Source organism: Hoplias malabaricus, chromosome 10 (assembly GCF_029633855.1).
Source record: "Hoplias malabaricus isolate fHopMal1 chromosome 10, fHopMal1.hap1, whole genome shotgun sequence".
NCBI lineage: Eukaryota > Metazoa > Chordata > Actinopteri > Characiformes > Erythrinidae > Hoplias > Hoplias malabaricus.
In genome coordinates, this window is record NC_089809.1 from 6,515,857 (window position 1) to 6,532,704 (window position 16,848).

General features: G+C 39.8%; 1 protein-coding gene across 6 annotated transcripts; it reads left to right on the top strand.

Annotated features, from left to right (window-relative positions):
* The first annotated feature begins 1,023 nt into the window (after positions 1–1,023).
* Positions 1,024–16,203, top strand: znf384b (zinc finger protein 384 b). 6 transcript variants are annotated; one of them, XM_066683435.1, is made up of 11 exons: positions 1,024–1,195; positions 3,851–3,906; positions 4,115–4,352; positions 5,009–5,098; positions 5,922–6,067; positions 7,249–7,313; positions 8,776–9,000; positions 11,262–11,429; positions 13,298–13,376; positions 13,659–13,817; positions 15,620–16,203. In XM_066683435.1, exons 2-11 carry the CDS (start codon positions 3,856–3,858, stop codon positions 15,974–15,976), a joined length of 1,578 nt encoding a protein of 525 aa, XP_066539532.1. In that variant the 5' UTR covers positions 1,024–1,195; positions 3,851–3,855; the 3' UTR covers positions 15,977–16,203. The 6 variants fall into 6 exon arrangements, with proteins under 6 accessions (XP_066539532.1, XP_066539533.1, XP_066539529.1 ...); XM_066683436.1 differs by having other exon boundaries at positions 5,925–6,067; positions 15,647–16,203; XM_066683432.1 differs by having other exon boundaries at positions 1,066–1,195; positions 15,647–16,203.
* The last annotated feature ends 645 nt before the right edge of the window (positions 16,204–16,848 follow it).

Sequence of the window (16,848 nt, forward strand, 5' to 3'; positions counted from 1 at the left end):
TCTTTGTTCTTGACCTGGGGGTCATCCACAAAGCAGGATTTCTCAGTTTAGCCAGATAATTTCATCCCAAGGACAATCTTGTCTTCACTTCTGTTCTCAGCCTAAAGACCCCTTCATTCTTTCATTCATCCATTCATCCTTCCATATTCTGTAACACTTTCATCCTTTTCAGGGTCACAGGGGACACAGAAACTACTCTAAGTCAATGGGTGCAAGACAGGAACTCACCCAGGACAGGGTGCAAGACACTTACACATTCCCAGAGTCATGCCTATGGACACTTTTGAGTAGCCAGTCCATATACCAGCATGTGTTTTTGGATTGTTTGAGGAAACCAGACCACCTGGAGGGGACCCATTCAAACACCAACAGATCTAAGGCATCGTTTAAACCCACAATCCAAAGAATCCTGGAGCTATATGACAGCTACAATACCTGCTGTGCCATGTGCTGCCATTCAGATTAAAAATTATATTTGTATATTTTGAATAGATGATTTATGCTAACAGAGTAGAGTGTGTGTGTGATTGTTCAGTAGAGTGTACTGCAGAGTTAAGGACTGTCTATTATAACGGTTATCAGCACTTTGTCTATTGGACAGATTTATATGAAGTTTGGGAGAGCTTTCATATATAGCATGTATGATTATTATACTACAATAGAACGACTATAACATTAAAAAAACAGAACCATGTAATTGCCTTCCATTATCATTCCAAGTATTACACATTTTATTGTAAAGTGTTCAGTGCTGGGATATTAACCTTCAACCAGCAGTGTAAGTCATTCCAAAAAAATACAAAAAAAGGTGGCCCCTAGTTTCAGTGTCATTGCTGAAAATGTTTTGTTCAAAACCTCAATCTCAAAATTTCACACGACGGGCAAACCTCACAAGTCTTGAGTACATTAACGTTTTTTATTGTTGAATAAATCCACAGTGAAAATGGTGTGCTTTGACCTCACTGGGGGGAAATGACGTCAAGGCTCTATGAAGGCCTTTTTGGACCTCACTGGCAGGAAGTTGCAGCGCCAGACAGTTCGGGTAACTCCGTACGAAAAGGGAAAAAAACAAAAATAATAGGAAAAAATCAAAGAAAAATCCGAGGAGTCGTAAAGTGTTGGACCCCGAGTTCGGCGCCGGGAGCGCCTTCGCCAACAGGACCCTGTTCTTCGGGCAGAGGGGAAAGAATCACCGGTAACATTTGGGCCTAATTTTTCCTCGGATTTTTTTTTCTTCCAGCTGTTGCCTCTATATCTTTCTCTCCTTATTCTCTCTCTCTATTTTCACTGTCATACACTCGCTCTTTCACCCTCTCTCTCTCGCTCTCTCCTTTTTCCCGGTCTCTATCTGTATCGCTCTCTCCCTCTCCCTCTCTCTCTTTCGTGCCGGAAGTCTGCGTAAAGCCACGGTTTCGGCGTCGACGTTTTTTTCTTCGTTTTTTTTTTATTTTTTTCTTCACCTCACTTGTTCTTTTTTTCTCAACCTCTACTATTTTTTCCTTTCTTTCCTCCTCCCTACTATTTTTTTTGTTGGTGCTGCCGGACTCCTCGGCAGCAAGAGGCTCTGCCTTAACGTTAAACGCCGTTTCTGACGAGGCGACATCGCTTCTGCATTCGGGGTTATTTTTTTCGCTTTTTCGAGAAGAAATAAACCGAATATTTTCACAGTGTTACATTTTCTTTCTTGGTCAGTGAGCCTTTAAAAACCGAACAAAACACTCTTTGCCTTTTAAAGAAAGGGTATAAACGGTTTATTGGTCGTTAACAGCTTGATTTTGGTTTGTTTTTTCCCCGAGGTTTTTCGGTTGACGGAGCCCGCCAAACTAACCTTACTCTTAATTTCAAAACCTAAAAACAATGGAGCGCTAAAGATAAGCGAAGGGCGTACAAACAACTACTAAATGCGGAGATTCGTTATTATAAGCAAAATAAAATGCATTTGGTGGCTAACTAACACGGATAATGAACCATTTTTCTCATTAATTATATTCTGCTTTTCACAACCAGAAATTAAAGGTGCAATAGGAGATTTAATTAAATATTTAATACAGAAAAGCCTGCAAAAACATGAAGAACATGATTTAAATAATTATTTGAATAATTACATATACACAACAGCATGATAAATCCTGTTTGAATAACAACACTGGTACAGAACCACTTTGTTTTTGTAGTTTGTCTGCTGGAGGTTGCCTTCATTAATGCATAAGTGCTCTAATGGTCAGGATTTGGGATGTGTGTCCTCTGGCAGTTGGGTAGATGAACTTCAGAAACGGATTCTAAACCTATGTTTAGTCCTGTATACTACTGACACTGCAGTAAACTAAAACACAATGTAGTTAAAGTAATTTAAATGGTTTAGACCATATATGTTTTAGGACTAATGGCTGAAGGGTGTTACAGCCTAAATATCCCCCGAATCTGATGAGTGCAATATTCATGTCATGAACTTCATTTCATTCAGATAGAATATGTTCACGACATCATGTAAAGTGCCACTACGGCACAAAGGCTAGACTAGTTAAGGAAACAGATATTTCCACCTTATTTCTAACTCAAAATCGTTGACATAGACATTAGAACCTATTGCTCGGCTTAAAACGTTTATAAATTGAACCCTGTTGCCTAAAGCCTTGTTTGAATTTCATTCCGCTTTGTGTTTGCATACAATCGCCATCAAAGCAAATCCAATAATTGTGGTTTGTTATTTTTCTTTAAACGATGTGAAAATTTCATAATGAACACTCCAGTAGACCAAAATGACCATTCCACGTAAATTATGCATTAGAATATAATATTTTGGTTATCTAGGACAGTCAAACAAATACATCTACATTTTTTATCAGTGAAGTAACCGCATATTGCTATTCATAAAGGTTTTTTGTCAAAAGCTCTGTTCTAGGAAAGCTTGGTGATAGGAATCAGATGTCTGTTTATGTTTCATTTTTTAAGATTAAGAATCTGATGCCTGGGATGTTGTTGTACAATAGCTTTTACGTAGGCTTTTGTCATAATATGGATTTTCGATATTCAGTCATTCATAACCACTTGCAGCACACGTAAGGGAAAATGAAGGGAGAGAAAAAAAGAGTTGGATCCGATTTACCACAGTTGTTCCATTTAAAAACAAAAAACTAAAAAAAAAATCAACTATTATCTATAGTATATAACAGTGATGTGTGCAAAAGATGCATTATATGAGAGTGGAGTTGTAGGCTGTGATTGAATGAGGTGGCAGAGCCAAGCCAGATGGTTATGGATGAATAGTTGGAGTTGCAGTGTGGAACTGGAACATCAGACTGGAGCATGTTGAATGTATTTACAACTCCTGGCAAACATTGTGGACTCACCGCTCTTGGAGGATGTTCAATGATAAATCACAGAGACATGCAACAAAACTTATGAAGATAAAAATGTTTTTTTTGTGGTATAATTTGTCATCGCCACTGTAAAAGAACTCTGAATCAGTTTCTGTACAGTGAACCACTTTGCATCAGTTCATTCTGAATGACTTTACTTCACAAACCTGAAACATGAACATCCCCTTTTTAATCGCAGTGAATGTTAAAAGGATGAAATAATAGTTTAAAATCCATAATTATTAACGGCATTGTTCCCTTTTTCAATATCATTTTTTGTGTAAAAGTTAAAGCAAAACAATTGATTTCAAGCTGAGTATTTTATTTAGAATACAGTAGCACTCTGGACGCATCGGTACATTAAATATATTAATGCAAAGTTGAGTACTGTGATAACATATTTTGAAATTGTGATGTTCATTTATGGTGCAGTGGCCTATGGAAACTGCTGGTGTATTCCTCTAACCACAGTTTTGTTTTGTGTACCACAGGAGTGATGGAGGATTCCCATTTTAACTCCTATTTCTGGTCGCCAGTACAAGGACAGGTAAGAACACAGTGCACGTTTCTGGAATAAAAGTCACATTCATTTAATGTCCATGGAAATTTAACTCGAGCAACAAAACAAACAGGAGTTGTACAATAAATAGTGTTAATTTCACTTACAAAAAAGAACATGCAATCTAACCGCATTTGAACTGTATTTCACCACATAGCATGGTAAATCTGTGTGTGTTTGTGTGTTCCCAACTCAGATCGAGAATGCTGTGTTTCTGAATAAGGTGAAAGAGCAGCTGGGACAGGATAAAAACCCCGCCTACCCACACGGCTCCACCCACTACCCAACCACAGCGGTGGTGGCAGTCGCTGGTGGCGTTGCCATGGACACAGCACCCAGTAGCCGAGCACTGAAGCAGGAGCAATCTCATCCTCCACACTCATCTCACAGCATCACTGTGCTGCCGGTTCCGTCCACTGGAATCATGACGGCAGGTGGGATTTCTGCGTTTTAGCACAAAGATGATCATAAACATTAGTTTGAGTATCGTACTGTACCCTCTCTCTAACAGTTAAGGCTAGGATGCTTGTAGGAATGGGCTTGGAGACTTCACTTACTGAACACCTGGCTTTATTATTCATATAAGAGTGGACAGTACCCCAAAGTCTTAGTACCAGTACTGACACATAGCGTAAGTTGAAGCATTTGGACCCACCCCTTTACTACTACTTAAACACCCAGTGTGGACCAAAATGTTCGGTTTTTCTTGACCAATAGGATGAGAATCACTTGAGCATCTGCACGTGAACCACTGGCTGCAAGACGGGAACACACACACTTGAGTGGGCGTCACTCGTTCGCAGGGCAACTCAGACATTCACATATATGGACCTTTTTTTTTAACATAAACCAAATCTCCTACCAACATGCATTTTTGGACTGTGAAAGGAAACCTGCCCGGACAAGGGGAGAACACACCAATCTCCCCACAGACAGTCACCCAGAGTGGGACTCAAACCCACATCCCTATGTGACAGAATATATATACACACTCTAGAAAATCTTGAACTTATAGTGAAAGTATAGTGTATTAGCTGCTGAATCCTATCTCACTGCTTCTGTCTTTCCCTTACTTTCTCCCTCTGTCCAGCGGGTTTGGTCACTCTGGTGTCTCCCGTTTCTACAGCTCCATCTCTGATCCCTGGACATCCAACAACTACGATGATAACCTTACACACAGGTAAGACATGGCGGTAGCCTCCTTAACAAATTGGAAATAACCAGTCCATACTGATGATCAGTGTCCTGCTGACTTTACATTTTTGGAACCATTTGAAAGGTTACGTTTATATTCTAGTGTCTGTCTGCTACATCACTCCAGCAAACAGATGAAGAACATTTCTCCTGTTGACTCCAATGTCATTTGTAATAATAGTTTTGGTCACCAAATTCTGCCATTGGCTCTCCTGACTGCTTCTTTCACTTATACATCCTCTAGCTTAGAAACACACACTGGTCTTAAAGTGTTTTAGTGATATATGCATTCTATAGCTCTTTTTTTAAAGCTTGACTTCATCTCCTCTCCTTTTTTATGCCATACTGTTGGTATAAGTGTTGTAGTATCAAATTTGGGTGGCTGATTCTTACCAGAGTGGGTAAGAATGCTGCCCAGTTTTTGGCAGTTGACTATAATTCCAGTTGTTTATTGGTTTCTACTATAAGTGATGTTTGAGTTTATTTTTTTGAGGAAATGCATCTCTGTTAATGGAGTGAATTATTTGCTAGAGATGCACCAGAAAGACACATGCTCCATGTTTTTTTTTTTTTTTAGTTCCCAGTGCTACGGCTTCTGTGTGCAGCATGGGCCTATCTCTCCCTTTGTTCCGCACAGTTCTAGCCCATCTACACATCTGTTAGATATCAAAACAACATCAGCAACTCTTTGAAAAAAATTGGATGTAATTTCCGATTACTAAACTAGGGAGAATATTGGGTAGAACTCCAGAAAATAACTTTTGTTTATATATTAATTTAAACTTTTCAATATCATTTAATAATTCCAGCAGATAAAAAAGAAGAGGCCGGGGCCTGCCCCCCTGTTGTCATTCCAGTACCATCAAAACGAGGGAGGAAGAAGAAATGCACCATACCGCTGGTGGGCTCTGCCCCAGGATGTGAAACCCTGACCCTCAGCCATCTGCCTGGACAGGTACACATTGCTGATCCATATATGTCTCTGTCTTTGATTTGGAGTCCAGACGGGGTAGTGTTCTGGTTCTAATGTTACTAGACCAGCGGGGCCAGTCTCATAACAAACATGTCTGAATATGACATGCAAACTGCAGGAAAATCCTCCACAAATACAAGCTGTCCTCCTAAAACACACTCTTCTCAGTAAATATACTGCCATCCAGCACGTTCAGCCCCAAATGCCTCATTGGGTTTGAAGGAGTTTCTCAGGGTAACGGTTGAGATTAAACATTTTACATCCTCAACAATAAAACTCGTGCACCTGTTCTGCATTATAAAAATTTAAGTCTTAATCTGTGGCCTGCAGGCTCTCTCACTTACTGCCAATGAAGGAGTCTTTTGGCCAGCCTGCATTATATGCACCGGGGCAGTGTAAATCACAGGTCCTCAGTACAATATCACAAAAAAGGGCTGTGTGTGTGTGTGTGTGTGTGTGTGTATTCTACATATTACATGCTACAGTTTTGTTGCCAGCCAACTATCAGCTAGCATCTGCTGCAGGGGTGTCCAAACCCTGGCTAATCAGATCGACCAATCAGAGCACAGTCGTCATAGTTACAGACAAAGCAAATGAGCAGGAAGGCGGCAGCTGAACAGCTTGTTTTGTTCATAGCAGAACATAAAAGCTTAAAACATACGCTGACTACTAAAATGTAAGAAAATATAATCCATTTTAATGGGAGTAGCAACATGCAGAAGCACAGCCTCAAACTCCCTCAGTGAGCTTTGGAAACACTGCTGAATTTCTCATGTTCTGGAAACTGGGAGGGATTCAGTGTGGCATTTAGTTGCAGTGTTTAAAGTATAATGATAAATTCATCATTGTTACTATTCAATAAATCAATTTCTTCTTACTTTTCCAGTGTCTTCTTGCGATTGTAGAGTTGAGACAAAAAAACGTGTCAGACTTGCATTCGCATCATTGAAAGTTTTTGTAGGCTGTGTCCACACTAGGTGTCCGCCGATTGTAATGAGTGAATCTTTTTAGGATTCATTCAAAATCTAGTTTAAAGCATTTGCAGAAGAGTAGAAGCCACATCTGTTGCCAAATGAGGTCAAAGTTGGTGTTTTCTTAGTTTCAGAAGAACCTTTACAGGTGTTTTAGTCAGACTAACCTGATGCTTTATTTGTTTTCATTAGCATCAGGCTAACTTCAGCCACCTTTCTGGAGAAGATGGCCATCCTGGCAAGGAGAAAACGTACAGGTACAGTGTCTCTGGAGAGCCATGAGTCGGCATGTGTTTTTGTTTGTTTTTTTGTGTGTGTATGTGTGTCGTTTTCTTTCCAAGCAGAGGCAAGACTGAAATATAACCAGGTTTTTGTCAAGTTGCACCGCAGCAATGCATGGCCCAAAATGCACATACGCGCGCACACACACACACACACACACACACACACGCTTGTGCTTCTGAGGCTTCTGTGTGCTCTATGTGAAATCTGTGGCTTTGCTTTATTACAAACCAGCATTAGAGTAAGTGCGTGTAAGTTGCTGCATGTGTCAGCATGGCTGTCCCCAGCTACACACAGACACAGTTACACACATTCTCTCTCTCTCTCTCCCACTCACTCATAAACACACTCACTCCAAACTGTCTGCATTCCTCCTTCTCACCTTTCATTCTCATCTTTCTGTTTGTCACCAGAGTCTAGTTTCCTTCTTGTTTTCTTCACTAATTCACTGACCTCAAACATCTTTCTCTCTCTCTCTCTCTCTCTCTCTCTCTTTCAGTCCCTTTGTAAACCTCTCCCTATCTCTTAGTCTTCCCCACTTTTTTCTTTCAAATTAATTTACTTCTAAACGGACTTTGTATTCCTTTCTAGCTTTAATTTTGCTTACTTCACTCCCCTCTTTGTACTCTTTCTCCTTCCTCTTTTCTCCTGCTCACTTTTTCACTTTTGAATGTATACTTCACTAACAATTGTTTTCCTTTCCCTCCGCTGTTGTTGTTTCTTATGTCCACACACTCCCCATCTTTCTCTCCCCCCTTCCTTAGCCTTTCATTTTTTCATTCTTTTTTCTTTAAACCTAATTTCACTTCTGACTCACCTTTTTCCCTTTTGTTGCTTCCTTGATGTTATTATCCACTTCATCTCTCTCTCTCTCTCTCTCTCTCTCTCTCTCTCTCTCTCTCCTCATGCTTCACTATTTCTTTCATTTTTACATTCCTCCCTTCTCGCTCGCACTTTCACTTACTCACACTTTCATCTAACACTTCCAACCATTTTCATAATTTCTGATTCGACTCTTCCCTGTTTTGCTCCTTTAATCACTTTATTTATCCCTCATTCTTCACCCTTCCCCATTTTCTTGTCTTCTCTCTTATACTTGCACTTCCCAATGGACCCTCACATCATACTCTTCCCATTACCCTTTGTTCTTGGCTTCACTGCCTTTCATACACCCTTTTCACTCATCTTTCCCTGCTTTTTGTCTCTGTCTCCTTCTTTATTCTTTTTTTCTTATTCCATTTACACTTTCATACTTCATTCCATTCAACCATGGAACATTTTGATCTATCCTTCTCTTGCTTTATTCATCCTCTTCCTCTTTTCTGTGTCATTCTTCTTCTCTCCCTTTTTCCTCCTCCTCCTCACATCTCTCTCTCCTCATCCTTCTCTCTCCTGGTGTGTGTGTTTGTGCGTGTGTGTGTGTGTTCCTGTGTGTAGGTGCCGGATGTGTGGCCTGACGTTCTGCAATAAGTCAGACATGCAGCTGCACTCCAAGTCTCACACGGAGGTGAAGGCGCACCAGTGTCCACACTGCTCCAAATCCTTCGCTAACTCCAGCTACCTGGCACAGCACATCCGCATCCACAGCGGCGCTAAGCCCTACATCTGCTCCTACTGCCAGAAGGCGTTCAGGCAGCTCAGTCACTTACAGCAGCACACACGGTACATTGGAGCTCACACGGGGCTCCGCACACAGGCCACAGAGTGCGCGTGTGTGAGTGTATATGTCCGGGTGTGTGTATGAGAGAGAGATAGTGTAGTCTGTGTTAATGACGTTTGTGTAAGTTACTCTTTGTCATTTTATATCGCTACTGCAAAAGATAAGCAATATTTAGCATATGCTACGTTAACAAATACGTCATTTTAACAAGGTTTAAAGTGGGTTTGAAGAGCCTACATACAGTCAGAGTCTTGCGTTGCCTTTATGAATGACCTACCTTTAATTTAAAAAATAATAATAATAAATAAGACTTTCCCAATCATCTAAAAATATCTCAAAAACCAAATACCTACCCAACAAACAAATAGCCAGATATTTGGGTCCAGCCCTTGTTATCTATTCGTTCAACATTTCTTCTTTTCCCGGGTGGTGCAGCAGTCTAAGTGCTGGACCTATCAATGGAAGATTACAGGTTTGATCCTCAGTGAGGCCTCAGAGGCTGAGGCCTGGATACATATGAGGCTGGCAGTCCTTGCAGAGAGAGCACAGCTGACCCTGCAGTCTGAGTGGTTTAGGCGGCCCATCCTCTTCCCTTTCCCTCAGCTCACGTTGCTGGCAAGTGCCGGCATCTGTCAATTAATAAAGGAGTTGAGCTGTTTGCCTCTGTGTAAGCTGCTTGGTGATGATCATTTCAAAAAAGCAGTGGTGGGATGGCTTCATGCATCTCGGAGGAAGCATGTGATCACCCCCTACCCTCCTGTGGCTAGAAAAGTGGGGAGAAAATTCTGGATTCAAGCACAATTTTGATACATATTTTTAATTAAAGCACTAAAATATAAACTACTTAGACACTGTAGTCCCCTATGTGACATCCAAGTGTAGTGATGCTACTGAGACCTAAGCTGTTTCGTGGTTCAGACGAATATAATTTCTCCTGTGAAAGTGTTTATTGTTTGGCTACAAAATAAGGCCCCTATCTCTAGATTGAATAGGTGATTTACAGCATTTAAGCTACCCTTTCTCACTCACTACTCTGATTGGATATTTAAATTGGATCACTTATCGTGTTTTCCGTGATGGTATACGATAGACCCTTGAAAGAGGTAAGTATCTTAGAGTGACCCCTTTCTAATGAAAAAGAGCTGTGCACCTACATTCCCCCCCGTAAAATAAACAATAGGCCATGCTTCCTGAGCCATGAACAACATTTACCAGGAGTTTTAAAACACATTTGCATATGACTTTATATTTGTCTGAGCTATGGAAAATCTCAATCCTGGAGCATGGACAGGCCATTTGAGAGATGAAACTGTTTAACCTTTAAATATTCCAAAAGCTAATCGTGTCAAATTCATTTCTTGTGGCAGAGCACTTCTTCCACGGCTCCTGTCCTTTTGATCTATTTCTGACTTGCCTTTGTTTCCACTGTTTTCTCACTGTCACACTTGCTATTATACAAGCCTGTCATTGTTCTCAGATACTTTATTCTTTTTTTTTTTTTTAAACACCACCTAGCTGTCTAACTCCATGACTCTTTCTCTCTTTCACACCCCCCACCCCACCCCCACAATACATTCACACAGCAGTTCGAACAGCTATTGTGTGTGTGTGTGTGTGTGTGTGTGTGTATGTGCTGCACTTTGACATTTATCTAAGCCCCTGAAATAGAGGTCACTAAAGGGTCCTGAGCCCAGCTGAACTCACTTTTGAGTCACTAGAGGTGGCAGGTATTGGAGGATCTTTAGATTAATGGTGGAAAGATTATATAAGCCGCCTTACAGTGACCTACTGCATACACCTGAACCTGAACACAGTTCTTGCCCCCAGCTAAAATGGATTTAAAAACAAGGAAAGCCTGAGAGATCACACTATGGGAATTGGGGGACCATGGTGATATGTTATTTTTCACAAACAGTACTATGTAAATATACAGCTATACCATAGCTATATACCACAGCTATAGCTTTGAAAAGTGCAACACATTCTAATGTGAACAGTGGCTTTCTCACAGCTCTAAACTGGCCATGTAGATTTTTTTAATATTAATCTTTTTGTGTTCTAGCTATATATATATATCATTGTGTTTATGCTTGAAGACAATATGAAGAGCAGTCTATAGACAGGCTAGGAGGAGTTGATTAAAATAGCACTAGCTGTAGAGTGAGATTCACAAAGATTATGAGATCATAGAGAAGATTGAGGCAGTGTGCATAACACATTTTTTTTATAAGACCGCTTGATCTCTTTTTTTCTCTGTCTACAGAAACCACACGGAATCCAAACCCCATAAGTGTCCTCACTGTTCAAAGTCCTTTGCTAACACCAGTTACCTGGCCCAGCATGTGCGAATCCACACCGGAGTGAAGCCCTACACCTGCTCCTACTGCCAGAAAACCTTCAGGCAACTCAGCCACCTACAACAGCATAACAGGTTACAACTCTCACACACGCTATCTATTCCCAACCCATCCCAGTGGTTCCCAAACTTTCTGCTGTGGCCCCCTTTTGTAGATAAGAACATTTCTGCACCCACCCACCCCTTGACACATGTACACATCTTTTACTTCCAAGCGCCACTGGAATTTATTCTAATATACATTCATCCAAAACTGCAACTACTTATAGAATAAAGCAAAAATAAAGAATGATTTTTTTCTATAACAGTCATTGTTAAACATATATGCTAATTGCTTCCCTACACAAACAATAAATTATAAAACAGCTTCCTGAGAGAGAAAGCCTAAACCCTACACATTTGCTCGGCAAAAATGACACCTTTAATCCCCTCATTTCTTCAGTGACTGGTAAGAGCGTGCTTTGAGTTATGCCTCATCATATTTTCTTGTTTTCCCTTTGGAAGTCGTGGCTTGAGAAAACTCATCATCTGCTGCAGGTTTAGCCCTCACAAACTTCATGTCCATGTTTTGCTAGCAGCTTTCAAACATGCATAGCTCATTTGCCTTGGGGGAACCCCCCCACTCCCACTTTGGGAACCACTGCTCTAGCCTGTGACTGTTCTAATTCAATAGCTCAGCTCCAAAGCCGAGGCTGCAGCCAAGGGACAATGGGTTCTCAGTAAGACTGTCCTTAAGACTGTTCCTCAGTAGCCTATAGGTCACACAAATGAAATGAAGCAGCATGGTAACGTCATCAAAAAACTTTAAACAATTTGCCTGTCCATTGTGTTTCCAGTGCATGTTAACAACTGAGACTGGGCAATAAAGCTGCAAAACATAAATGGATTAAAATATTTGATTTCAGTCGATATCGATAATTGATAATAACGTACCTATTTTTGATAAAGAACAGGAGAAAATGGCGGATTTAAACTTTAAAATAAATCTCCTTATTTTGAATCAGCTTATTTATCAAGACAAACAACGTCAACCCAGCAAAGGAATGACTTCACTTTGATATAAATGTCAAGAAAGTCAAATTTAACTTGAGGTAAACTGGCATTAAATAATCAAACAAACATATTTTTGGACTAAGTAAATAAAATCGAACAAAATGCGTGAAAGTGTTTGGAAACAGTATCTTTGCGATAAGTCAACCTAGCATTGTTAAGATGCAACAAATATTATATAAACCTCTTAAAAACAGTACGAAAATAATAAAGTGTAAATTGTAATGTCAACTTTGAAGTCGACTGCAGTGATATAGATGTGTACTAAACCATAATTTAAAAAATACAACTCCCCAGTACAAATATTCTTTATAAAAATAACTTGCCAATACTAGATATGGCTTTATTTCAAATTGCAAGCAAAGAAGACGAGTTGGTGCACTCCATCTGGGTTTTAACGCTGCCCTGGTACATGTGACACTATCCCTCATACTAATAGTAATAATAAATTGTGACACTGGTAGTTGGGATTCGCAAGTATTTCTGCAAAAGGTCACACACTTGTGAAGTTGCGCTCATGTTGCCTCCACCACTCGAGGGGTTCAAACTCATTGTCTGCATCAGGAGATATCAGGTAGCGTTCCAGCTCACACTCAACGTTTTGCCTTTGTGTAAGAGGCAAGGCACATGCATCAGGAACTTACCAAAATGCAAAGGTGATTAAAAAAACGTTTGTTGTATTCCTGCTCTTTGTTGGGAGAGCTATCCTGTACAGTTTGTACCTAGTTCAATCCCTGATGATGACGACAGTGCCATCGCCATCCGTGCACAGGTGTCCAAGAGATAATAATTGTCCTCTTTCTTTTGAATGGCTGGGAGAGCCCCTCTTCCCCTCCATCACACAGTGCAATGTTGACATATTTTTATGAAAATTCCCTTTGTTCTCTATGCAGAATCCACACGGGAGACCGACCGTATAAGTGTACGCAACCTGGCTGTGAAAAAGCCTTCACTCAGCTGTCAAATCTTCAGGTACAATTACCTGTCAATGTCCAAAACGCAGAATTATTAATAATGGGTGTTAAAATGTATTGGCTAAAATGGTGGGGCAACTACTGGACTGAAATAAATCATAGGAACATTTAGACCCTTGTCCAGTTTTATGAGGAATTTCATTTATTGCTCGTTTAACATTTATATGAATGATGGTAAGAGAATTAGATAATTTTGCTTAACAGATAATATTTCCACAGATGGTTTGTATACCCTAACCCCCTTCTTTAAAAACATATCTATGTTATTTATTTATTAAAGTCTCACCGCCGTCAACATAACAAAGACAAGCCGTACAAGTGCCACCACTGTAACCGCGGCTATATTGATGCAGCAAGTCTCGAGGTTCATCTGTCGACTCACACAGTGAAACATGCCAAGCTCTACTCCTGTGGCCTATGCAATCGCTCCTACACATCGGTATGACTTCTTACATTTGGATCTTATTGTTTTTAAGGAATAGTTTGGCACAACATTTAATTTACATTAGTTTTTCCATAGCCTGAATTTTGCTTGCTGAAAATTATAGCCTAATATTATGTAGACTGCCGCCATTATTCATGGCACGCTTGTCTCAAACAGTGTCAGGTTACCGTAAAGTCAAATAGATTTGCTTATGTGGTTTCTGTCCCTGCGTGACATATAATGTTCACTATATACATAGAAAATTTAAAAGTGACTTGTTTGCCTAAGAGTGAACCCCCATCCATCTGTTAATTAGTTAAAGGCTAAGCACCACTTAATGAACCTCCATGAATATTTCACATTATTTTAGTTACTGACATATATAAGTATGAATTAAAATGAAAATAGCAGCTTAATTTGCTTCAAAACTGACAATTTTATTAAATTGATGGAAAAACCCGAGCTCGCTACGGAAAATCTTGAACGCGACCGTGACGTCACTGGTGGACAACAGCTGAACAACACCGCGGTAAAACACCGTTATGACTGACTGTTATGACAGTATCTAGCTAAATAACCAACATTATTCATGACAATAGCCTAGCAATAAGCTAAACTCAAATGTAGAGGTACCGTTATTCTTGTAAATGTGATCGAAATCGAACTCGAATTCATCCGACACTATAAACCTCCGTAATGCAGCTACGTAGCCGAGTATAATCTGAGCCACCGAGTTTAGCGAGTCAAGCTAACGTTAACTAACATCAACTAAAACAGGCGAAGTGAGTGTCCTTACCCTGTTTACCTCCATGTTACAGAGGCTCTTGAACACCTTTCGTTGGTGTCCTTACATGCCCATATTGTTGGAAAAGTGCCAGTGAAATGAGCTACAGATAACGGAGTGAGCGGACGGTCCTTTCCAAAGTGCCCGTTTAAAGTTTACAAATTTAGTCCATTTTCTGGATATTTTGGGATCTTTGGGCCATTTGTTCACAGATGTCCCACTGTACATTGAATGATTGCAGCCAAAAACAACACACCTTTTCGTCATTTTGCATTAAATTAAGTGCAACTTCTAGAGTTGTTGTCCACCATCTACGTCACAGGCAAGACGCCTATTAGAGTTTCCGAACACTGCTGGGGGGGACCAATGGTCTTTTAAACCTTATTCCTTCAATTAGAAAGAAATACCATGTTTTCTGACTCTCAATAAACACAAGTTAGGAACTCAAATTCCAAAAAATATTTATTTGTTTGACACTTTAATAGAGCTGGTGCTTAATTAACAATCAAGTTTAATCAATTAACCTCTAACAGAATATACATTGATGATATTGTGGTGTACCTTAACAGGTGAAATTACAAAATTCACATCCACGGGTGTGAACTTACAGAAAATAAGGTACAGAATAAACTATTTGACACTTTCAGAATTAGATAAAGAAGTAATTGTCGCTGTACCTCTGTGTTTAAAATGATTATGAATTTTTACCATATGATTAATAACCATTTTTGAACATTTATAAGTGTAGATGTATTTTAAAGTGGTACTGAACAGGATTATCACCAAATTATTTAAGATACCAGCCTTCCAATTTAGAGTAGCTTAGTAGCTACATTACCGCTGTACCCTGTAGTTTAGCGCAGAACTAAAGACATGAGCATAGACACCAAACATGTCTTATCTTATAAACTATATTTGGGCTAAAGGTGGAAAAACTCAGGTAAATTAGTACACATTTTGGCAAACTATTCCTATTTTGACTGACAGCATCCCCCCGGATATGTCAGAATGTTGATTTGTTCTGTCTAACTAGCCGTTGCCCTATCCACCTGCCCACCAGGAGACGTACTTGATGAAGCACATGAATAAACACTCGCCAGACCTGGGGGCATCTCCTCCTGGGCAGATTAGCATTCAGCAGGTCCAAAGTCCCAGCCGCCCTGGAGCAGAGGGAGCTCCAGTAGGGGGCCATCAGAACCGCCATGAGAGGAACGACACTTACCCCCAACAGGAGGGTGTCCCGTGCGTCTTTGACCTGCACCAGTACAAACCTGTGCCCCCACCGGATGTCCAGTATAAAACGGTCAGTGTGGCTGACCTCTCCCCTCACAAAGACCTTTGCATCACTGTAGAAGCCTCGGCCATTCAAGTGGAACACCTCAATTCATGAGAGTGGCCCTAAAATTAAAAAAAACTGAAGGCAATGACTGTATACAGAAAAGGAACGAAATTCCTTACTACGCCTCCATCTGTGTTCCAAGAAACAACAAGCAATCTTTAAGACTGTGTTGGAAGAGTCTATTTTTTTGGGACTACTCTCTCCTCATGAATATCGTGGTCTTCCTGTGAAAGTCTTCAGAGGAGGAGGAAGACCTGGCTGTTTCCAAGTCACTTCCAGACCTTTTTATATATATATATATATATATATATATATATATATATATATATATATATATATATATATATATATATATATATTGTTGTGTGTATATATATATGTGCATATTTAAAATCTCATCTGTAGATATTTCTATCTACGGTTATCACACTATGACCTTGCTGGACAATACATAATTGGATAATGTTGCACAATATGCATGGTCCTTTCTGTTTTAAAAAAAAAAGAAAGAAAGAAAGAAAAGGGAAAATTAGTTTTCAGATCACGCTGAAAACCACTTAATTTCTATCATGTGTATGTGTGCGAGTTACACAAGAAAAAAAGATGTGCATTCTGATATCAATGTCATTTGATATGAACAATCCACTTCCCATTCATTTGTGCCTATGATGACACATTCGCAATTATTATGCGACCGCTACTTCTTAGTATTAACAACTCTTGTAATGGCCCCATCCTAGACATTAATGAGAGTGAGTTATCCCTCTTTACATAATGATAATAAAATCATTCTGAAGACATTCTAAAATATCTGTGGAATTTCCTCATTAACATCCTTAAAACTAGCATCAGTGTTCCCTGGAAAGCATATCATGATCTATAAAACATACGGTGTTCCAAGCTGTTTGTTTTTCAGCATTAAT